The sequence below is a fragment of the Camarhynchus parvulus genome, chromosome Z (genome assembly GCF_901933205.1).
Source record: "Camarhynchus parvulus chromosome Z, STF_HiC, whole genome shotgun sequence".
In the NCBI taxonomy this organism is placed as follows: Eukaryota; Metazoa; Chordata; class Aves; order Passeriformes; family Thraupidae; genus Camarhynchus; species Camarhynchus parvulus.
In genome coordinates this window covers 15,575,292-15,598,652 of record NC_044601.1, presented here as the reverse complement: position 1 = coordinate 15,598,652, position 23,361 = coordinate 15,575,292, and the positions used below count along the sequence as shown (strand labels likewise).

Here is a 23,361-nt window from a genome sequence, read left to right as displayed (position 1 = left end):
TCAATTAGCTGTTATTGCATTAAGATTTTTTCTTCATTTTTATTCTGCAGTTATGCCATCATTTTATTAGAAATTGCCACAAGAAGTGACTCTCTGGCAGTAAGTAAAGATGAACTATCTTTAGGGAATAGAATTTGTAGAATTTGCATGACAACTTTGATTCTGTTTCTGCTGAAGACAAACCAAACTTTGAGTTACTGCATCTTTGAGTTACTTTATGAGCATGCATTTTCCTCATGATTTTATGGATGCCTGTTCAGTTCCCATGAAACATCCAGTCAGGGTTTCCTCATAGATCTACCAGTTTTCCATTTCAGAACTTTGAAGAAGAATATATGATAAAAATAACGTAGCTCCAAAACTGCCTTTTGATTAGTTTTGTGAGGCTTAATGGCTAGGTGGATACAGAGAGAATGTATGTATTAATATCTTCCTTTTTCTCCTGCTTCTTCCTTAACCTGTCTTTTACAGGCCCTTTAAGTGGAATCTTGCAATAAAAAGAATAACCTAGAAAAGCAAATTAGCTGCTCTCCATGAGTAAAATATCTCTTTTTCATATGTCTTTTGATCACTGCTAAATGACAAACACAAAAATTATGCACCTTGAATTTGGAAGCAGATAGTCTTGATATGTAACCACATTCTCTCTGAAATAATTTACTTAACAAGAGTTGTAACAATAAAGACTTAAAACTAATATTTTTCCAGTTCTCACAGTTTGTGATCATAGACTAATATAGTCCTTATGGTCTCCTAAAAGTTTCCCAATATCTTGCCAGGTATTCATTGGTTTCAAAAGTTGTTTATGTCATATAAACACTAAGATTAAAGCCTGTCAGCCACGAAAAAACTTTTCGGAAAGGTGACCCATTTTAGACTGGGTTATATATTTTTTTATCCTTTCTTTTCCCTTGTGCTCTTATGTAAAAAAAGCTGACTTAGAAGTCATAGGGAGGATGTTATAAAAGTGATGATGATAGTAGTAATATATTTTCCGTGTCTGGCATGAGAACCATAACATTTGTTTCAGCATTGTTTAATCACCTTTTCTCTAGAAAGATGATGTGCATTCTGCTGAATATTCTTGGTGCCCACCTTTGGCAGAATTAATTTCAGGAAAGACTGAGAATTCTTGCCCATGTCCTGCAGATTATGTAGAGGTGAGTAAAATACAATAATGTAAGTGAAGTACAAATTGTGAGTAAAGTACAATATTGTGTACAAAAATCATTTATTGAAGTGGATTTAAAACATGTCATAGTAGTTTTATGGTGATATTACCTTTGATAAATATAAATAACCCAGAAATCAAGAAGTACACCTCAAACAAGGCAAAATGATAATATCTAATATCCTTAATAAAAAACCTGTCATTGTGACAATGAAAAATTCAGTTGTCCCCTCCAGTTTCCAGTGTAATAGATTATGTTTTTAATATTCAATCATTAATTTTTGTGCAATTTCATTTTATTGTAAAGTGTTGAATTCCATACATATTTTATATTAGTAATATCTAGCTTTTGTCAGAGGGCTTTCACATAATGAAGTCTGTCTCAGGCAAATTATGAGTTTTGTTTGTTTCTTATGCAACAAGTCTTTCTCTTCAGTAGCCTCAATAAAGTACATCTCCTCCCAGTTTAATTAAATCAGAACAAGATGGGGTCATCCTCATTTCAGTTGTCATTAAAGTGCAATATAATTCACCTTTGCTGATTTGTAGCAACATAAATGTAAAAAACTTCTCCTTAGCAGAATTGTTTTTTAATCAGAAGTTAACATTCTAAGGGGTACTTCAGCTCTTAATCTTTTGTGAAACTTATGTACAGACAAGTCCTCTGAAAACAGTATTTGACTCCAACAGCATAACTCTCTTACAGCACAAGACAAGAACTTAAGCAGTATTCAGCAGAAGGAACGTGTATATCTTACTCATGATTTCCCACAGCAGCATTTTCATGAACTAATATCCTTCATCAAAAGCCTGTAGAATTCCAGAGGCTTCAGTATCTCTCTGACACTTCGCCAGCTGCAGATAGAGCTTCGCATAGGCAGTTGGCACCAAGAAAACAGAAGCATTAACTTAAAATACTGCTTGTGCTTGGAATAATAAAAGGCTGTTTGCTTTTCTCACTCTCTTTCCCTTCTGCAGTTAATTGAAAGGTGCAGAAAAAATAATCCATCCCAAAGGCCTACATTTGAACAAGTCAAGAAAATGTTGTACAAGATGAATCCTGTTAGCCCTGTTGACATGATGATGACTCTGGTAAATTTAGCTTTTTAATCCAATCCAATCTGCTCACTTTCAATAACTTTCACCTCTATCCTTCAGGTTTGTTTTTTTTAAGTCTTATACTCCTTGTTTGGAAAAAATATCCACAGTTATTTGTTCCGTTCTGTTGGGGTGACTGTAGCTGCAATTCTGCTTAGAACCGTGCTTTTCTTCTCATTCAGGTTTTTAACTTTCTCATTTTCTTCGAGGCTGAACATTTTTTTTGGCTGTCAAATGTTGTTTGCAAACTATATTCCCCCTTTCCTGTGGTCCAACACTCTTGCAGTACCATGGATATAGAATCCCTGCATTCTACAAATAGCATGTTTATAAATCATTTTGAGCAGAGTATCTGAAGCTCATCAGCAGAGAAGGAAGATACCTGCCTCCAGACTATTGCCTCACACAGAGAAGGGATGCAAAAAGCAAAGCACAGACTAGCATAGCAAGATAGTTTATAAAAGGATTGTGAGTTTTTAATAAAAGTTTGAGACTTAGATACCTTTTGTTTTGTTAAGATTTTGTCTGTAGGCTGCTCTCTGCATTGGATTTGCCCGCTCAAGTTTGCATGAAGTTTGAAAAACCTGAATTTGCCTTCTGCTGTCTTCTGTGTAAGCAACAACCTGAAGTCTAAATTCACAAATTTACTTAAGGAGAAACCTGATCTTTGTATTTTGTAAAAAAGTGTTAGGTGTCTTAGGCCTGTGCCCTTTTTTATCTCTGAATCTCTGAATGTTTTCAAAGCAGAATAATTCCAATACTTAAATCCTATCCACCTAGGCATCTGTTTCAGTAAAAAGATGAATTTCTGAAAAATTTTACAAAATTCTCTGTTATTTAGATGGAGAAATATAACAAACATCTGGAGATACTAGTTTCTGAGAGAACCCAGGATTTAATGCATGAAAAACAGAAGACTGATCGTCTGTTATATAGTAAGTTATAGAGAAAAAAATACTGGATATTCTTCTCAATAATAATTTTATTTCAGCTTTCTAACTACAAAAAAGAACCCTTTGATAGGTGATTATTTAATAGGTAACATTTAGCTAGCAAAGAATGAATATACTTTTTTCTTGCGAAGCTGTAAAGATATTTAGCTACTTTCTGTATTTCACCCTAGAAATCAGTACTCTCATCTGAGAGCTGTGGCCCAAAATCCATAGTGCTCTGACTTTGCAAAGCCATTGGTGTGGCAGGCCTTTTGCATAGTTATAAACGTTGTGGAAGGGTAGTTGGCTGCTTCTGATGGCAGTGTACATTCCAGAATTCTGTAAGAAAAGCATAAAGAGGTGGGAAATAGCATATAAGAAAGCAAAAAACAAAGGGATGTGAAAGTCCAAGATAGGGGGAACAAATAAATTAAAAAAAAACCAAAAACAGGGAAGAGATAGTAAACAAACCTAACGCAGGTAGAAAGCACTAGCAAAGAGTTCACAAAGAGAGAATTAGTAAAATCCCAGATCACATTAGAATCTAACCTTATTCTTTCTTGAAATGTATAGATTCTGGTTTGTTTGGCCTAAAAGTTATGGGCAATGTGAAGAATCTGGATGTGTTATCAGTGAGATTTATTGTGATTTCTCACATTGCAGCAGAGCAGATTTTGATGCCAAGGTGTGTTTTCACCTTCGTAATATGAACACTTTTTGTGCATTTAAACCAGCATGTTATGTTTAATATGTTCTTTAATCCATGTAAAAAGATTACAATGCTCTACTTTCTACAACAGGTATGTTGCCAAAACAAGTAGCAGATGATCTCAGGCAGGGAAAACAGGCACAAGCTCAAAGTTACTCAAGTGCCACCATCTTCTTCAGGTAAATAAAAGATGAAAGGTAGGACTAGAACTGTCTCCTACAGAAGAAACTCCTAGGCTTCTGGTGGAGATGAAGCTCTTAACCAAGTACAGAATTTCTATCTAAACTGCCACCTGTTGTAATAGGTGGTTCTACAAAATAGTGTCTTTCGAAATTCTCACACTCTCTCCCTAATTTTGGTTAGAATTACTTAAGTAAAAAATTACATTACTCTGGAGCTGTGACAAACAGCAGCACATCACTTTACATGTATTACACATGCATGAATCTATGTTTCATAAAATAGGTATAAGAATCTACCATTTAGCCTGTGTAAAGAAAATTTGCCTATCCTTAGAGTCCACATGGATTTACAGTTTTAATTTTTTTTTGCATGCAGGAAACAACATACAAATGGCATGCCTTCACTTGTCATAAAAGAACAGATATCAAGATCCCTTTTTTTTTAAATTTATACATAACCCAAAACAGAAGAGTGCGTAGTGTGTTACAGATTTAAACTCTACCTGTAGAAATATTTTACTGCATTGCTAAGCAAAAAGACTTAGGCCAGTCTGTCCTTTTAAATGGAAGAAGTCTTTTGTAAATTTAAATAAACAAAGACAAAACTATTCAATAAGAATCTTAGCAAAAGAATTATTGAAAAGAGGAGGTTGATGTAATTGCATTGAGAAATTTTTACTGTGTGTTTAAGGTTACTAATTAGCAACCATTAGGACAATGGATGATTATGCTCTTTCTGTTGTGTTTTCACAGTGACATTGTTGGCTTCACTGAGCTGTCCAGCAGCAGCACACCATATCAAGTGGTAGATCTCTTGAACAAGCTTTATACCATTTTTGATGAAATCATAGATAACTATGATGTCTATAAGGTGGAGACAATAGGAGATGCCTGTAAGTTCCTTGAGCTGCGGACTATGATGGGGCTTGGGTCAGGATAGAGACTCTCTGATGACAAGGAAGAACAGCTGAAGGAGATTTGGAAAGCTTCTTATGACTGAGAAGACCAAATAAAGCAATTAGGAGATGAGTTCTAGCACAGCCCAAGCAAACTTTAGGAACATTTTCCTGCATACATTTAATCATTTGCATGGTTAACAAGTGTGGTGAATGGGGTAAATTAATGGAGTAAAATACCACTGCTGTTTATTGGATTCCTGTTACTAGTGAGATCTGACTTTAAGTCTTGACAGCAGATTAATTCCAGTTGGAAACTTCTGTATCACAGGAACACAACTAAAAAAATTATCTTCTACATGGGATCATACATGCCATACCCTGAGCTTTATTATCTGTCTTTTTTGTGAAGACCTTAACAATCTTCTTTCTCCTAATACATTGTAGGAGCTTGACTGCCTCTTCTCTTTTGCATCTTTTCTTTTGTAGGAAAATAGCTTTGTATTTGCTACCATGGCAATCTGCTGCAGACAGATTGTGATTAAAATTGAGTTCTTTAAAACCTAAGGAAAATCTAACAGGGCTTTTGGATGAGACAGACAGAATTCCCATAAGAGATGGGGAACAAAAAATCCCACTCTTTTTTCTCCATGGAATTGCTGAACACATTCTTGAGCATAAAATTCCTGAACAAATGCACCCCATAGATCCCTAAAAGACCAGTTTCTTGCCCTACACAGTATCAGAATCATAGAGTATCCTGGTTGGAAGGGATCCACAAAGATCATAGGGTCCAACTTCTGGCCCTGCACAGGACCATCCTCAAGAGTCATACCGTGTGCCTGAGAACGTTGTCTAAATGCTTCTTGAGCTTGTCAGGCTTGGTGCTGTGACCAGTTTGCTGGGGAACCTCTTCCAGTGCCCAACCACTCTCTGGGTGAAGAACCTTTTCCTGATATCCAACCTAAACACAAGCCTGACACCACTTCAGGCCATTCCCTTGGGTCCTGTCACTGTCACCAGAGAGTGCCTGCTCCTTCTCTTCCCCTCATGAGGAAGTTGTAACTGTAATGAGGGCTCCCCTCAGTCTCCTCTGTTCAGGCTGAACAGACCAAGTCACCTCAGCCACTCCTCACATGACTTCCCCTCAAGGCCCTTCACCATCTTTGTGGCCTCCTTTTGACACTCTCTAACAGCTCAATATATATACATTTCTTATATTGTGGCATCCAAAACTGCCCCCAGCACTCGAGTGAGGCTGCCCCAGTGCAGAGCAGAGCAGGACAATCCCCTCCCTTGCCTGGCTGTGATGCTGTGCCTGATGCACCCCAGGGCACTGCTGACTCATGTTCAACTTCAACCAGGAACCCCAGGTCCCTTTCCTGCACTCATTTCTGCTTTCCAGCCTCTCCTTTCCCAGTCTGTCTATACATCCAGGGTTGCCCCATTCCAGGAGCAGAATCTAATACTTTTCCTTCTTAAACATGAAGTTCGTGATTGCCCAGGCCTCTGATTTCTCAAGGTCTCTTGGCTGGGCCTTTCTGCCTATGGGGCAATTTAGTAGCATCAGCAGACTTAGTAACCCTTCCAGTCCTGTGTCCAAGCCATTTGTGAAGCTATTGAAGAGCACAGGGCTGAGCATGGAGCCCTGTGGAACCCCCCCGGTGACAGGTCACCAGTCTGATGACTCCTCATTCGGGCACCCCCTTTCTGCTTGACCCCCGATTCAGTTGCTCACCCATCACATAATTTGTTTATCCAGCTGTGTTCCAGACAGTTTGTCCAGAAGGATCTTGGGAGAAGCTGTATAAAAAGCTTTACTGAAATCCAAAAAGATAACATCAACTGGCTTCCCTTGCTCACCTAGGTGGGTTATCCTGTCATAATAGAAAATCAGACGTGACAATCAGGGCTTTCTACTTTCATGAAGCCATGCTGGCTATGACCAATGACTGTGTTGTCCTTCAGGCATTTTTCATTGCCTCCCAGAAAAATTTTCTCCAAAATTCTGCTGGGCATGGAAGTGAAAGTGACTGGCCTGTAATTTGCAGGGTTCTTCCTCTTGCAATTCTTGAAATTCTTGGAAAAATTCTTGAAAGCTGGCAGATTTGCCAGCTTCCTATAGACTGGAACCTCTTCAGATTTCCGTGACCATTCAAAAACATTTTCAGAAATCTTACAATGACTTCACCAGCTCTTTGAGTGCAATGGGATGAATCCCATCACGTGCCATAGAATTACAGGGCTCAAACTAGAGCAGCAAATCCCATATAAGTTCAGGGTTTAGTGGGAGTTTATAATTCTCATAGTCATGGTTGTCCAGCTCAGCACTCTAGGACCCCAAGATCCCATCATCAGTTTTTAAAGCATAGTGCAGGAAGCACTGGTTGGAGTCATTGCCTGTTTTTATAATATTTGCCCAATGACAGAAGGCACTGAACAGCCACATTTGCACTGCATATCCCGCTTTAACCTTACTCAGTGGAGGGAAGGATGAAGAGAAAAGGATTGGAGGGAATAAATCTCATGTCAAAATAAGGAGGAAATACAACATTTTTCATACCTAAGGTAATTCCACACATGAACCATTGCCCTAGCATTAATTTGTTTCTCGTTTTCTTTGCTCAGCAGGTGCAACTATGCCTTGGGATACGAAAGAATAGGACTTCTTCCTTTGTTTTTTTTTTTTTTATTATAGGCAGCATACTTTAGTAAATCTATGTGTAATGGCAAAGGTTAACACAGTTGCATTGTTGTGTTAAGATATGGTGGTGTCGGGAGTACCCAAGGAGAACGGGATCCTTCATGCTGGTGAGATTGCAAGCATGGCTTTAGACCTTCTGGATGTCTGCAGGACTTTTAAGATCCCACACAAGCCTAATACCCTCCTAAAGATAAGAGCAGGAATACATTCAGGTATGTTGAGAAAGCTGCAAAATAATCTTATCCAGCCTTACAAATGCATCTGTAGTGGCCATTTCCTCTCCATTAAAAATAAAGTTAATTTTTTGATACACAGTGGAACACAACATAGAGGTCATCCCAACAGAATAATTTATTGGATGCATGGGATATTGCTACCTCAGTTTTGAATACAACATTGGAAACATCCCATAGCCCCTCTGCCTTTGACGATGTGAGTTAGAACTGCCATTCTGTGTCTGTAACCTGTCCTTATCAGCTGTTCTCTTCTCAAAACAGTGAGTTGTTTCTTGACAGTCTGATCTAGGCTTCACTCTCAGACTCCTAGCTCCCTGATTTAATCTGATGTGATTGTAATTCCTTCTTGATAGACAGCCAGAGTTGGACATGTTCTGTGCAGCCCAGCATCTGCCAACTAATCAGCGTACATTGTCTTACCAAGAAATCATATCTTCTATGTTTTAAATCACTTGTAAGACAGATTTGTAACCCATGTAAAGACAATATTGACACTCAGTCTTTATCTGCTTAACAAATCAGATTTAAGATAGTGTAGGAAGCAACCACAAGGCTGTATGACTGACTATGTGATTTATAAACACAAAATATCTTGCTTTCCATTTCTTAACAGGGGCAGTTGTAGCTGGAGTTGTTGGAACCAAAATGCCACGGTACTGTTTATTTGGAGATACTGTGAACACAGCTTCCAGGATGGAATCTACCAGTGAAGGTAATAAGGAACAAACAGCAGATGGGGGTTTAATCATCCCTGAATTAGTTCTTAAAAAATGTTAGGCTGAGTTTTGAGTCCTGACCTATTCAAATAATTCAGAATCCTGTAAAGAGATTCTTGATTTCTGGGTCCAGTCTGCCTAGGGACAAATTATTTGAGTGATATTCTCTACAACTGTTTTTGCAATCAAATCCCTTTATTTCTCAAGTCCTGGGAAGGGATTTTTGTGGCTTTGAAGTTCTCTAGAGTAAAAAAAGATTGGACTAAAACAAAATGAGATGCAAGTGGTAATGTTTACTGTTTCTATTTGTTCCTGGCACTTAGCTGGATTTATGGTAAGAATATTTTCATTACTCATCTTTTGCTGCTGATAATTTTCTCTAATGGAGAACACAAGAAACAGTAGGATATCATGGGAGCTGTGTCTGTGTTCAGCCAGTGTAGAAGATTATGTATGTGACCTCTAGAAAGGAGTTTAAACAGAAATTTTGTGGAGGTATGCTCACTGCTTCTTCCTCAGAGATAACAGAGCTCCAAGTCTGTCACAGACATCTTTTCATGAAAAATCCTTTCTTTTGGATTTTTCCTCCTGAGAAGCTGAGAGGCCTCAGGAACGAAATGTAAACAATGATTATCTGCTGCTGTGGAATGCAACAGGTGGATCTGTGATTGATCTCATAGAGTTGTTTCTAATTAATGGCAATCACAGTCAGCTGGCTTGGACTCTCTGTCCGAGAAAGAAGCTTTTGTTATCATTCCTTTCTATTCTTAGCTAGCCTTCTGATGAAACCTTTTCTTCTATTCTTTTAGTATAGTTTTAATGTAATATATATCATAAAATAATAAATCAAGCCTTCTGGAACATGGATTCAAATCCTTCGTCTCTTCCCTCACCCAAGAACCCCTGTGAACACGGTTATCACACAAGTCTACTTAGAAAACTTTGTCTTTAGCTAACATGAACATTTGAAACTCATGTTCTGAAATATTTTAACTGATTTAGTGATTCCATGCCACAGAACTTTGATGGCTTGTTTCCTTACAGTCATGAAATGAAGCTGAGTAGTTTTATGGCTCACATTTTAATGCATTGTAAATGAACTAGGCACATACAAGATTCTTTAAGTTTAATTTAATGGTAAAAACTGATACTTTCAACATCTATCATGATCCCCTAAAAACAAGGAAGAAAGGCAGGGGAATGGTCCTAAATGATTAAAAGATTTGAAACTTTTGAGAGGATTTGAGAATCACTAGCGTCCATTGCTTCTCACCATTTTTATTTCTCCAAAGCAAATGCTAGCCTTGATGGAACACATATAACTTCATTTTTGTTTTGTCATTCTCCCAGATAACACCATTCATGTTCCTTGTGTCATCTTATCTAAACTCCTTTAAAACTAATACCTCCAAAATCTGCTTCCATCATTCATAGGTTATCTTTTGTTCTGTATGCCAGTCTCTTTCTCAGATGGTGCATCAGCACTATAGACTTAGAAATAAAGACAAAGTATGTATCTTTCAAGCATTTATTTTCTCTCCCTCTTTTTCTGGCCACATACATCTGAGGACCTCAAATTATATTACCAAGTTTTAACCCTAAGATAATTGCTTTAAAATAGATTAATTACTAGCAATGCGCACTAAAAATGCTATCACCTGGAATTTGAGTGCTAGTGTCTTGTTCTCAAGCAAGATGACAAGCTGAAATATAATGTATCTTCAAAGTTCTGAGATATGTATCTATCTGCGACTTAGATCTCCTGATCTACAGGCAGTGTTCTGAGACTCTAAAAAACACTTAAACAAATAAATGTGGACATTATAGAACTGTCATTTTATAATATAACAAAAATAAGTTAGACAATCTTAGCCACTCCTACTATCACATAGGATGTTTTTTAAACAAAAAAGCATAATTATTGGCTCTGTGTCACAGAATGTTACAGGTGAAAAAAAAAAAACTTTTCTTAAATTTTTTTAAATTTTGGCAAAAGTTTGCTTTCCAGCAAAAGTAGAATTTCTTCTATCTGTCCTTCCTGGTCCTTCCTCCATCATTTGCAAAAGGCAAGACAAGTGAGGTTTACATGGTTTACATGAAGATAAAATTTCAACTAAGGGAAAATCACAATGTTAATAAAATTATGGAGTTTTGTTAATGTCATCTCTTCCAACTGTCTTAAATTGATAGGTTTGGAGTCAGAGCAGTGGTGGCTATTTCTTTAGTGTTTAGACTTTGCTGAAAACTAAATGTGCTTAGAAAGCACTGGCTCTTTATTGACCAGAAGTAGAACTATGTATGGTTTTCTTCACCACAGGCAGAGGACGCTCATCAGTAGCACAGATAGACAACTGTGAAGAGTACAAAAATATTACTAGATGCAGAATGTGAAGAGTAGTGTTTGTTGACAGCCCCATATTTACCCTGAGATGCTCTCACAAACAGGCCAGGATACTGGAACTTGTGTGCAAACATTTTTAATAACAAATAACAAGGAATGGAAGGAAAGACTTGGAAAAAAAAACCCAAGGGAGAGTTCATTAATGAATCTTGAAATGTTTGACACACTTTGGGAGATGGATGTGTCTTAGATGTATAAATTGTTTGCTAATATGATATTTATCTTTCTTTCCAGCTCTTAAAATACAGTGTAGTTCAAGTGCATACCAGCTGTTGGAGCAGATTGGAGAGTATGTATTAGTATGCCGTGGGAATTTACAAGTCAAGGTGTGTATGCAGCATTTATACTCAGCTTTTCAGAGAGGAGAGTGTGAAAGTACTCTGGAGTCCTTGAATTTTAACCCATGCAGTCTCCTATATTTTCTAGTCCTCTATATTTCACAGCGCTTTGGTTAGACTAATTCTTGTACCTGAAGAGAGCATGTTCAGATTTTAAGCCAGGACAAATTCCATGGATTTGTTCATAGGACAGACCTGGTAAGTCAGAGACAAAGGACTTAATCAAACTTGGAAGTCCTGCATGGCACATCACTGTCATGACTGCTTGAAATCAAAAAAGGTCCTTCAGAGACATTACAAATCATCATGTGAGTTCCACCAGAGAATTAACATACTTGTGGACCCAGTTTTGGATGGGACTTCAAAGAGTTTTTTAAACTGATACTACTGCTATTATCTTTTAAGGAAAGGTTTTATGCCTCATTTTTCCACTGTGTAAAGTGGCTGACAGGCACATATTTCTCCTTTTGGGACTTGTTTTGAGTTGTAGTAAAAAAATTATTCCATAAATGACAGATAGTTTATAACCCTATGACTAATATTCCTTCTTAGGGGAAAGGAGACATGGTCACATACTGGCTTGAAGGTAAGAAAGCTTCTGTCGCCCAGAAGGCAGTCACCAGCACTTCTGTGACTCCTCAAGATGCCAACAGATTTTCATATAGTCTGATACCAGGTGTCCTTCCCAGTGATCCTCTCTGAAGTCCTACTTCTTAGTCACTCATTAACTCCAATATCCCTTTTGCTTCCAGTCTGTTAGGTCATCGTGCTGAATTAGAAAATTAGAAAAGAGATAATACACCCCTTTGGCCTTGTGAATGTATTAGCTCAGGCTTTATTTACAAGTGTTTCTCCCAGCAGTGGCACTAATAATAGAAAAAAAAAAGCAAAAACTCATCTTAAGGAATAATACATAGAAATGGTCCACCAGCTACCAGAGCAGAAAGTAGCTCACAGTGTTACTTCTTGATGTGGTTTTGATAGGAAATGCTCAGCCAGCAGCCACCATGACCTCAAAATCAGCTGGTTGGACATTCCAGCCTGTGAGGTGCTCCCACAGGAAAGGAGATGGTACAGTGTTGCTGTTTAGTGGTATTATAAACCCTGTGGACATGGTTGGTTTTGTGCTGTGAAAGGGAAAAATGAGGTGTGTATTGTGTGAGGAAGTAAGATCCATCGAAAGAGGATGAAAATAAGAGCAGAGAAATTATAGTGGATACAAATTGAAACAAGAATTTGTACTCCTACTTCCATTTAATCTCCATTGTCTGGGGCATAGAAAGAGGAATTAAGAAGAAAGTGTACTGTGTTTCCATACAGGCAATTCCTAGTGACACCTGCATCTTGTTGTGGAAAATCTTGGTAGAGAAATGCAAGATGTTGTATGCTGTTGCTAAACAGGGTAAAGTTCGCTACAGCTGCTCTAGGATTTCTCTGAAAAACGGCTCTTAACATTAGCTGATGTTTTTGCTTTGACTAAAGTGGTGGTGAACCTACTGTTGCTGGATAGCTGTCTGTCAGTGAAATCAGGCAGCCCTCTGAGTCACTGTGTAATTTAGGACACAGTTTAGGAAAGGTCATTCCTGAGCCAGCATTTCCTGTAAAGAGAGAACTACATCACTACAAGTGGAGTAATTTCTAGATGAGCATGATTCTGTGAGCATTACTGGTGTTGGCTTTCTTTAAAGACTTACCTTTCAGGGCTAGTCTATTTTGAAGAGTTTAGCCCATTCCAGTTCAACTGGTTAACAAACAATCTAACAGAATAAGTGAAACTGAGAGACGAAGGATACCAAGGGTCAAAGCATTTCCACCATAATGTGAGCTGCAGTGGATAAAGTTAATTGGGAGGAGATGAAAAGGAAGGACTTTGAGTGACATAGCACCACTTAATCCTGATTATTCTGCTCCATTACCCTCCAGTCTGTCCCTGATCCTAGGTACAAGTACAAAAACATGCATGTAGTTGCAATATTTCTGGTTTAAATTTGTGGAGTTTAACCAAGCAGCTAACTATTTGTTCGTGTTTCTATGTAGCTAGCATAGCTACATAGCACAGCTACAACTTTCAATTTCAAGTATGTGCTGTGTGATAGTGACAGGAGAGTCACACTGCAGTCTTTCTTCAGCTTCCGTGAGAAGTAAATGCAGCTGTAATGATAGACTTTTCAGGGATGCCTAACAAAGGTAGAAAGTTAAGTACTTCCAAATTATGGGAGGTTTTTTTGAACTATACAGAAAAGATGTATATCTTTCTGAGTGAAAGTAAGTCTCAGAAGTCTGTGTATCGCAGTGAGGGACATAGACATAGCTGACTTTGGCACATGAGATCCCAACATAAAGTCCGGCCAAATTTTTTTAAATCAAAAATTTTAATTAGTTTCACATTTTTTCTAAGCTTAAAAATTCCTTTATCTTTTTAAATTTCATATTAGAAGGTATAGTACAATTACTGTTTTTGTAATCTTAGCACCTTTAATCTTAAACCTTTCAGTTATCAGTAGCCCAGAGATATCCTCTAGTACAACCATTTCCTTTATCCAAATAGTATCTAGAAATTGTGAAACTCTCTGCTTTATTACAGTGCTTTTTGATGTATTAAATATTTTACATTATTATCTTAATGAGTTTGCATTTGTTTACATTTTTATTAAAGGTTGATATCCTTATCAAATGTGGATGTGAAAGTGTATGCTTTGTCCATAGTACTTCAGTTTTAACTCTTCTGCTTTATTTTAATGTTGTCTATAGAATTAAAAGATTTTTTTTAAAGTGTCTTACGAGTTTAAAATCTTCTAAATAGAAACGAGTGAAGAGTGACCAACAGCAAGCTTGCTGGATTGGCAGCTTTAACCACTGACAAGTCTTTGGGTGGTATTCAAGTTCTGCTGAGGACAGCAGAGGCTCTTGCTGACTTCAGGAGTCTTAGAGCCTGGTAGTTTTCTATAAAAGAGGTACAGCCTGAAGAGTGCCTGTGTCACCCTACCTCAGTTTTATTGTTACTTCCTGATCCTCTCCTTCAACAGAACATCTCCAGAGAATTACTTTCTACGGATTGTTGAATCTGTCACATCTTTCCTGCAACTTCAAGCAGTAGTCCTTAATAATGTCAGTTTGTCTGATGACTGTGATGATATGACTGACTTTGGAAGATAGAAGTACAGTAGTGAATATTACAGACACAAACAGAAGTGTCCTCAGTCAACTGACAAGTATTTTAAGATTAATCTCAGGCATTTTGACAGATGTAGTCAATGACAACAGCCGTATTGCAGAGGCAGGAAAGCATTTACCAGCCTGTAAAACTGAAGTATGATAACCAGCACAGTGCTCATCTGTGAGATGCTTTAAATCCACAGATTCACATCCCAGATTTGGAACTAGTCAGCTAATCTAGCAAGCATTCTTTTATAAAATGGCACTATATACTAGAAATATGTGATGTGTTCTTCCTTTTCTTGATGATTTTATCCATGCCAGAAAATGGGAAAGCAATTGCAATAATAGAGCTGAAGAAGTGAAGGTGATATGTACTTTATAGATCACTTCACAAGAGTGGCCATTCATTTTCTACAGTCATGCAAGATAATACAGACGATACTAAGACTCTATTCACAATGTGGTGATTTTATTGGAAAGATTGTGCATTCTGATTATTGTTTATTACAGCTCCATCTACCTGGCAGTGAGAACGCAGGCAGGAACATTAAAAAAATCACACAACACAGAAACTGACTTATGAAAGTCTTTTATTAGATTGATAAACCTTCACTATATTGTTTCAACTTGAATATTGAGGAACAGACTGAATAATCACAATATTTTAAAAAATCACGACAAGTAAAGCCAAAAATTCATTAATGTATTTCCAAGTGTAAAACTTTCTAGATTTTATTCAAACCATAGGCATTGGAAAAGACTGTGTTTTGCCACCAGAAGTTATTCTTTATCCCCTAGATTAGGTAGCAAACATATTTTATTTAGCTTGTTATTGGTGTGGGGTGGGGGGGAATCCCAATTCCAAGGTTCTTTTGGGGTTTTTTTTTGTAAACAGAAAAGTTATCTGCTTCTCTGTACAGCCAATTAGTCAGATGAAATAATTTGTTTAAATAAAAGGGAAGTGAAATCAGGTGTCCTTTGCAAACAATACAGGGGCATAAAATGAGTGTTGAACCTGACTGTGCAGTCAAAGATGCAGTGTCTCTTTAAGATCAATATTGGATTAGTATGAGATTTTCCCAGCTTGTAGAACATCTCTCCCACCTACTCAGACCCCTAAAAATTACTAATAGCCCTTCCATCTGAATTGACCTTAAAAGTAGAAATCTTTGGTTTTTTTTAAGAGTGTCTTTCTGGGGCTGTCCTTTAAAACCTTTAAAAGACAAGGCTATGCAAGATTGTTCTGCTTATACTCCAGCTGAGCACCATCTGCTTTTCAAATAATGAGCACTTTGGCCTCCTAATTCTTCTCCCAAGTCTTCCCTTCCCCACAGTATAAAACATTGTATTGTACAATTTTATACATTCTAAATTGAAATTCAAAGATAGAATATTTTGCAATAAAATGTTCTCTCCAAATAAAATATGGGGAAATTGCCTTTCCTCCTAAGGTAAGTTTGGTTTTAAATTTAAATGCATTTTCAGATATAGAGATATAAAACAAGCAGAGTTTGGAAATGTGATAGAGTGGGTGTTTAGAAATTCTTTGTGTGGGAGCCCTAATGAGTGAAACCTTCCAAAGAACACACAAGAGTCTACATGATGTTATTTAATGTCTCATAGCATAGTAACCACAGTCCTCTGGTTCACACAGGGAAACATCCCACTCCACCTTCTTATTTGTACACCATCTTTCCTCTGCACTATGTCTTAAACACATATGTGATCCTTTCTGAAACTAAATTGTCAAGACTGGATTCAACAGTTTTCATACAGCACTAAGCTTGACCTGGAAGCTATGAAATATTTAGTGTTACACCTTTGCAAAATTTGCCTTGGATTTCAACAGCAAAATAAGTACTTCTTACCAAGAGTACTAAATATGAAGCCAATATAGGAGCATCCTTATGTTCATGACTTTGCACAATTGCTGATTATTACTGCATTGCATACTAAAATACAGTGGTGTGAAAATAGATGTTTTGATGAGATCTAAAATCAGATCCAGACTACATGGTAATTTTTTCCTGTAGTTCTTGTATCATGCCTTCAGGCAGGAAAACATTTACTGTCCCTTCTTGAGGAGCCATCTGGGTAAGTTACCAAAGACGCAATACACATATGGAACAGTGCACTAAACATACTGTTTTTGTAACAAAAATTCAACACAGTTAACCTGACAAAGTAATAAAATATTGTGTGTGATGCCTTTTTGGTCTTTTTTGCCTTTATGAAGATCTCTTCTGTTCTACTCTCATTAGAACATATACAGAGCCAGATTTTCAAAGTGTTTAACCCTTTTTTCACTCCCTGAGGAGTGAAAAGGATACTTTAGGTTGAAAAAAAAAGTGAGAAATGCATCTTTCAGAATTGACCAAAAGTTCAGGGCATTCACCAATGGTTTGGGGAAATGCTGAATGCAAAGCACTGGAAAAATTCAGATTTCAATTTCCAGGAAATTCATAGGGGCCATACTGAAACACAGACAAGGAATATCTTAACTCTGCTGGAAGAACTGTGTGTTCATAGAAAGCCACAACAGAGCTGTTCTTCTAAGAAGTTTTTTCTTCTAAAGAACTGAAGGAATTTTAAAATTTCAGCAATAGAGTTGAACAGAAAAGCTGAGTAAGGTGTTGGAAAAACACATCTGAGGAGACCTCAAATTACTATTGTGTTATGATTGTGCATTCTGTTTCCAGCCCTTGCAGACAAATGTATAGCATGTATACACACACCCATCCAGGGTGCAGCTTGTAAGTAAAACCATTAAGCATAAACACTTCCATGTATCTGACACAAGGCTAATCTATGCAACTCTTCTGAGCACAAAACACACAAAGATTTAAAAACTAAGGAAAGCTGAATCTCTGTGTCTGGTAAAGACAATAGAGTGTCTGGAATTCCAGCACCAATAGGACTGCTAAATTAAAGGTAATGCTGATCTATGAAAGTTGGCCAAGGTGTGTGAAAAGTGACTTCTCAACCCACTCTCTCTGTGGTTTAGAGCTATAAAAGAGCTCATACCACCAGAGAAGTAACCAACCCACAGACAGTTCTCCCTATAGGGATTGTATGTTCAGACTGGCTCAGAGTGGAAATGGGCTCAGCATGAGCTGCTTTGCAGCTGATGCCCCATGCCATGTGTCAAGACAACACCTCTAGCCTATATATTAGGAAACTCCTCTACAAGTTTTAAAACAATTTATATTAGAAGCATCAACAGAAACCTTTCAGGACTCAAAAGTTCCTATGCCATGACTTTACTGCCAACATGCTGAGAGTCAAGGTCTTGTGTGCTGATTGTGCTCTACAAGTAAATAGGTTGGTCCCCACACACACATGAAAATCAGGTTGCCAGTGCTTGGTGGCCTGACAGCGACCTGCCTCAGACCCATGGCAAAATCCCAAGCAAGAGCTGACAATACAACTGAATGGCTTAACAGCTTAGATTGCATGGATGATGTAGTGTCAAATTCTACCACCCTGGCCAAACGCAGGAGCTCACTCCGCGAAGTCTGGTATGTAGCAGCAGATATGGTGAGAGGGGTTCACAGTAGCTGTTACTCCACTAAATTACAACATAATAAATAGTTACTGCAGCCAGGACTGCAGAGAGTTTGGATCAGAGCGGGAGGAACTGCCTCTGCAAGAGTATGACATTTCTGCAGAATGCAGATCAAGAACACAACACAGTCCAGAGGGACACATACTCTGAGCACACTCACCTCTTGCTTATTCAGTTCCAGGCCGAAAGGACCAGCTATTGTTTTGCACTCAGGAGGACAAAGTGCACACTGATTGAAATTTCAAATTGTCTTGTAAAGACTCTGCAGAGATCAGCCTGTATGGCTAACAATGCTACTTATGACAACAGAAATTTAAACAAAACATAAAATTGCCCTTTGTTGATCTGCATATCATATTGTCTCTTAAAAGAAGATAAACTACACTGTGGCACTATGATAAATGCTATTCCAAAAAGAAAGTTTATATATCTCAGGAAACTTCTCTAAATGTCCATATTACTGTTTTCCATTAAATGCTTTATACAGCCTGCCACTTTAGGACTAAGCAACATGTGGTTCACAAGACATTTATCCCCCAAGATATTTATCCCCCAAACTGAGCCCCCCTACAGCTTCATGCATTGTTTGGAAGAGAGCACTGAGGAGAGAAGTGGGACTCTGACCTGAAGGTTTTTTAATGTAGCAAGAACAGAAAGAAGCTCTCATCTCTGGTCACAGCTTGGAATCACACCCCAAGCTGTGGTATCCTTAAGCCAAATTCAGACTAGAAGCTGCCTCTGAAAAGCAAAGTGATTATTCCTGCTTGTTCTAAGATCAGCACTGGTACCACAAGTTCTAGTGTCCACACGAGCTGAATGAAAATAAAGTCCCAGGTGCCCTCTGATCTGGGCATGTTATCTGCAAAAAAATTTGAAAATGATGTAATGATGTCTGTGATCAAATATGCATTAGATTTCTACTGGCAAAACTATAAAAAGGTCATTTTATTACAAAATAAATAGAACCAACAGAACCACCAAACCCCCAAAACAACAAAACCACACAAAGCCCAAATATTATTACCTAACCCCCCTCAACAAACAAACAATCTAAACCCCTTTTCATTTTCAAATTTTAAAATTCATATTTTTAATGGCCAAATTAATCAATTTCTATTTCATCTTCTATTAAACTAGAGGGAACAAAAAGGAAAAATAAAGAGGTTTCAGAGGCAGTACTGATTGATTTCTCTAATTTCAAATTCTCACACTTTCAATAAACAAATCTAGAGGATTATAGTATATTAGCCTAAAAATATTGCTTAAAGTTGTATTTTATTGTAAAGTCTTAGCTGACTGAATGGAGGGATGACATTCCCTGCAAATACCAAATTTTAAACTTTTTTTTTACCTCTTTCTATACTGTGAGAAGTTTTCACTCCCATTAAACTTTTGTTGAATACAAGCATTCTCTTGTTTTTACACTACAAATGGAATAAAGCACATGACTCAGATCTGCATGTCTGTATATCAAGTTATATATTTACTATTCCTTTTGTCACTAGAGTTTGCTGTCTTGTCTTGAAAAAGTCCATGTAACTTTTGACAGAGAACATCTAATCCTAGACAAAATGGAAAAACTTGACTTCTTCCTATATATATATATTTGCAGAACTGTACAGATCTAGGTTTCCAGTGGGCTGGTGCTCTCTTATGCAAGGCAAGTGATTACTCACAACCCTGTCAAAGGCAGCAGGCAGGACCCAGTAGCCTGTTTTCTCATGGTGGGTCTGATCTCCAGGGATGCTGAGCACCCCTGGGCATGCAATGAGAGCCCTCACCTGCTCTGCTTAGAAGCAGAAAGCAAAAGACCCTGTTTGTCATCACATTCATCAGCAGTGTTTTATCTGTTGGCTTCACAGGTCATGAAATAAGACTTCCTGGTGCCACTAAAGACTTGCTCTGCACATTGCAGAATCAGGTCCTGCAGTGACTAAGCCTAAGCAGAAGGCAAGCTGCTGACAACAACTGAGTGCTTTTATGTGGAAGTTGAACGTGTCAGGGAGAGGGTCTGTTTTTGTGGAATTCCTTTGCTCATTGGATCAAACCTGGGCTGCACGGGGCGCAGGTATTCATTTATTACCACAGTACTGTTGCTGCATGCCTGAGCAGCACAGCTGCCTGTAACCACCTATTCAGAGTTTTTGCCTGACTTCAACTAGCTAGTGTTCTTTGAATTTATCATAGTAGTATCCAGATGCCCCACCAAAGCCTGGCCAAAGGGTTAACATCTTATTTGGTCTGAAAGACAACAAGCTAGCCAGAAAATTGTTTCCTTCTTCTGGAAACATGTTCAGAGACTCATTGTCTGTTACGATTTCACATAAGTTTCTCAACAAACAAACAAATACACACACAAGTATATGTATAAAATTTACATTCACTTTCCAAACAATTCCATGGGCATGGAAAGCCTCATTTAAGTGCAAAATTCCTTTTCATTTTCTACACAACGTCTTAGGTTGCTACAAATGATTTATTTCCTACTCTGGTAACTCAATGTATTTCTCTGGTACAACCTATGGTTCACAAAAACGATCTAAGTAGGAGCAGCTATTAAGACTTTCATCACACAGGAACTTTTTGGTGTTCTGGGAGTTTGCTTCTAGGAACTGGGGCTTTGTGAGATGTTAGCAAATTACTCTATGCTTCAGCAACCTACCCTAAGACCTGAACACAGAGTAGCTGCTTAGCACGCACATTGTGTTACACCACATCACTGTTCCTACACCTCCGAGCTCAGGTAAGATGTTTATGCACAGCATGGAACATGCAACTTAGTGTCGGACAGAATAGCCAGGTTTGTATTTCAGTATGTAAACTGCAGGCTCTGAATTTGAATGGTTAATCTTCATTACCCACTTCACATTTTCTTGCTATGTATCCATAAGCTGTGAAAAAACCATCTGTCAGTCAGGTCCTCTGTTCCCTTCTCCCAGCAAAGCATGGCTTTGAGACCCCTGAGTGGACTTTCACCATGCATTCCCCATACAGAAATATCTGGCATTTTAGAAAAGGCACAAGAAAATGGCATTTTCAGAAGAGTCAGATCCCACTCAGAATATAACTCACAGAAGTCTATTCCTGAAGTGATTTTTGAGGTACTGAAATATATTTTGAAGACCTGAGTTCACTGACATCTGCTCCTAGTCTCTGCAAGAACTGTGTCGTGTTCATGTTGCATTCTCCTTGTCAAGGGCATACTCTAAAATCCAAAAGTATTAGAAACATTCCAGTGAACTCTAGACCAGTGGAAAATTAAGCTAACACATCTATGTTCATGCTATTGATGATGGGTTAGTCTTTGAAAACTCTCCTGAGCCTATATGGTTCCTAGAAGACTTTCAGAAGAGCCCATGGGGTCAGGACACCTATTCCTTGACACAAAGGAAAAAAAAATCCAGCAAGGACAAAGGGAGACAAATGATTTCTACACTCCCTGACATCAGGCAGCTATTGGAGTTCATGCTGACATCTCTCAATCCCTCCCAAAATTAAGTGACAGTATTTCAAAAAGTTATTCAGCCATAGAATACCACATTCTTTCCTACAGTCAGCTCCAGAGTTTCATTCAGCTCTTGATCTCTGCTGACAGCCACTGCTGCCCTCCTGCCAGTGTGCCTACAGGCTTGCGCAGCAGGAAAACAAAAGGGAGGGAAAGGGAGAAAATAAAATTAAAATTAATTTTTTTTCCAAAAATGAAAAATTGAATTTTAACCTTTAAACATGCTTGTTTACTTACAGAAAGCGTACTTCAGGCACAAAAGGTTTGAGTATCAGTCACATACCACTTTAAATTGAAATAGTATCAGGATTGTCCCATGCAGTCAGCTATATTATCCCCTATCAAGAAGCTGAAGTTGCAGTTTTTGTATACATACATATACATAAAGTATGCATCTTTCACACAATGGTCTCCTGGTCTGAATTGACTCCAGTGGGGTTTATGTAACAACAGTACCTGTCATAAGGGCTGTTATCCTTGTAAGAGCAGACAATGATACTATCTTTAGGAGCCACAAAAATGTTGTCTTCAATGTCAGGGCAAGGAGTGCTGTCCCTGCTGGGAGAAGAGCTCTTCTTCTCCAAGGCACTGTATGTGGAGCCATCTCCCACGAACACGTTCTCTGGCATCTCTGGGTAACAGCTCTCCAGGTATTTCAGCATCTCCTCCTGCTCCACCTTTTTGGCGTGGCTCTTGCACTCAGCCGTGGCAGCGGCGGTGGTGCTGGTGGTGCAGATGAACACGGTGTCCTCTCCCCTCAGCCCGCTCCTGTCCTTGCGGTAAGCTTTCCTGGCCAGCTCGTCACAACTTCCCTTGCCGGACTCCAGGTCGGAGGGGGTCCTTAGCAGCTCCATGACATCCCGGTCCTTGACTTCCTTACAGCACGGACGCATGTTCTCGGGACATTTGGTGCAGCCGTCGGTCTTTCTGGTGAGGGCAATGGCGGCGATGCCCGGCAGGCAGATGGCCGGCCCGATGGCCAGCAGCGGGATGTCTCCCAGGGTCTCTCCCTTGATGCCAGACACGGTGAACATGAAGCCGAACACCAGAAAGACGCTGACCAGAGCCACCACCAGCCCCGTCCGGGGGTTGATGTCGTCGGGTCTCAGGGTCCGCGCCATCCAGCTGGTGCGCACGGGGACGCTTCCCTCCACCGGAGCGCCCCTCGGGGCAGGGGACAGGCGCTCCCCGGCGAGCTTCCGAAGTTTCCCGGGCAGCGAGGCACGGAGCACCCCACCAGCCGGCGCCGCTCGGCTTCCCCTCGGCGGAGCTGCAGACGGAGGGCGGGCCGGGGCCGGGAGCTGTCCTGCCTCCTGCCTCCTCCCTCGCTCCCTCCCTCCCTCGCTCGTTCCCTCGCTCCCCGGAGCCGGTCGGAGCGGCTCCCCCTCCTGCGGCCCCGCCGCGCCCTCCCACGCCGGCGGCGGGCGCAGGGGGCTCAAGCCCTGCCGAAGGCCGGGGGTAGAGAGACCGGGCGGCTTCCAGCAGCAGCGGCCGGGGAGACAGCTGCCGCGGGGGTTCACCTGCCCGCTCTCCGCCTCCTCCTCCTCGTCCTCCCCCGGCCCCTGTGCCGGGGCCCCGCACAGCCGTGAGTACGCGCACCGCCCGGCCCGGGATGCTGCGGGGCCGGCGCGGGGGCTCGGCGGGCCTGCCCCTACCTGATGGCCACCGCTGCTTGGCCGGCTGCTGCCGCCACCCCGGGCAGCCTTTCCCTCTTGGGCGGAGGGGAGAGGACCCCCGACGGGCGTCCTT

The 23,361-nt window shown here is 39.6% G+C and overlaps 2 protein-coding genes across 2 annotated transcripts in view; one reads left to right on the top strand and one right to left on the bottom strand.

Annotated features, from left to right (window-relative positions):
* LOC115915756 (atrial natriuretic peptide receptor 1-like) overlaps window positions 1-12,085 on the top strand; it is a 35,649-nt gene extending 23,564 nt beyond the window's left edge. The window contains exons 14-23 of the mRNA XM_030969435.1: window positions 51-85; window positions 1,060-1,160; window positions 2,150-2,263; window positions 3,111-3,204; window positions 4,002-4,089; window positions 4,846-4,985; window positions 7,752-7,904; window positions 8,542-8,640; window positions 11,280-11,371; window positions 11,936-12,085. Of these exons, the coding sequence (XP_030825295.1) occupies window positions 51-85; window positions 1,060-1,160; window positions 2,150-2,263; window positions 3,111-3,204; window positions 4,002-4,089; window positions 4,846-4,985; window positions 7,752-7,904; window positions 8,542-8,640; window positions 11,280-11,371; window positions 11,936-12,085 (1,066 nt within the window). The remainder of the gene's footprint in view (window positions 1-50; window positions 86-1,059; window positions 1,161-2,149; window positions 2,264-3,110; window positions 3,205-4,001; window positions 4,090-4,845; window positions 4,986-7,751; window positions 7,905-8,541; window positions 8,641-11,279; window positions 11,372-11,935) is intronic.
* Window positions 12,086-22,010: 9,925 nt separating this feature from the next.
* On the bottom strand, window positions 22,011-22,862 carry TMEM215 (transmembrane protein 215). The gene has a single exon (XM_030968713.1). The coding sequence runs from the start codon at window positions 22,731-22,733 to the stop codon at window positions 22,011-22,013; it is 723 nt and encodes a 240-aa protein (XP_030824573.1). The 5' UTR covers window positions 22,734-22,862.
* Between the last annotated feature and the right edge of the window lie 499 nt (window positions 22,863-23,361).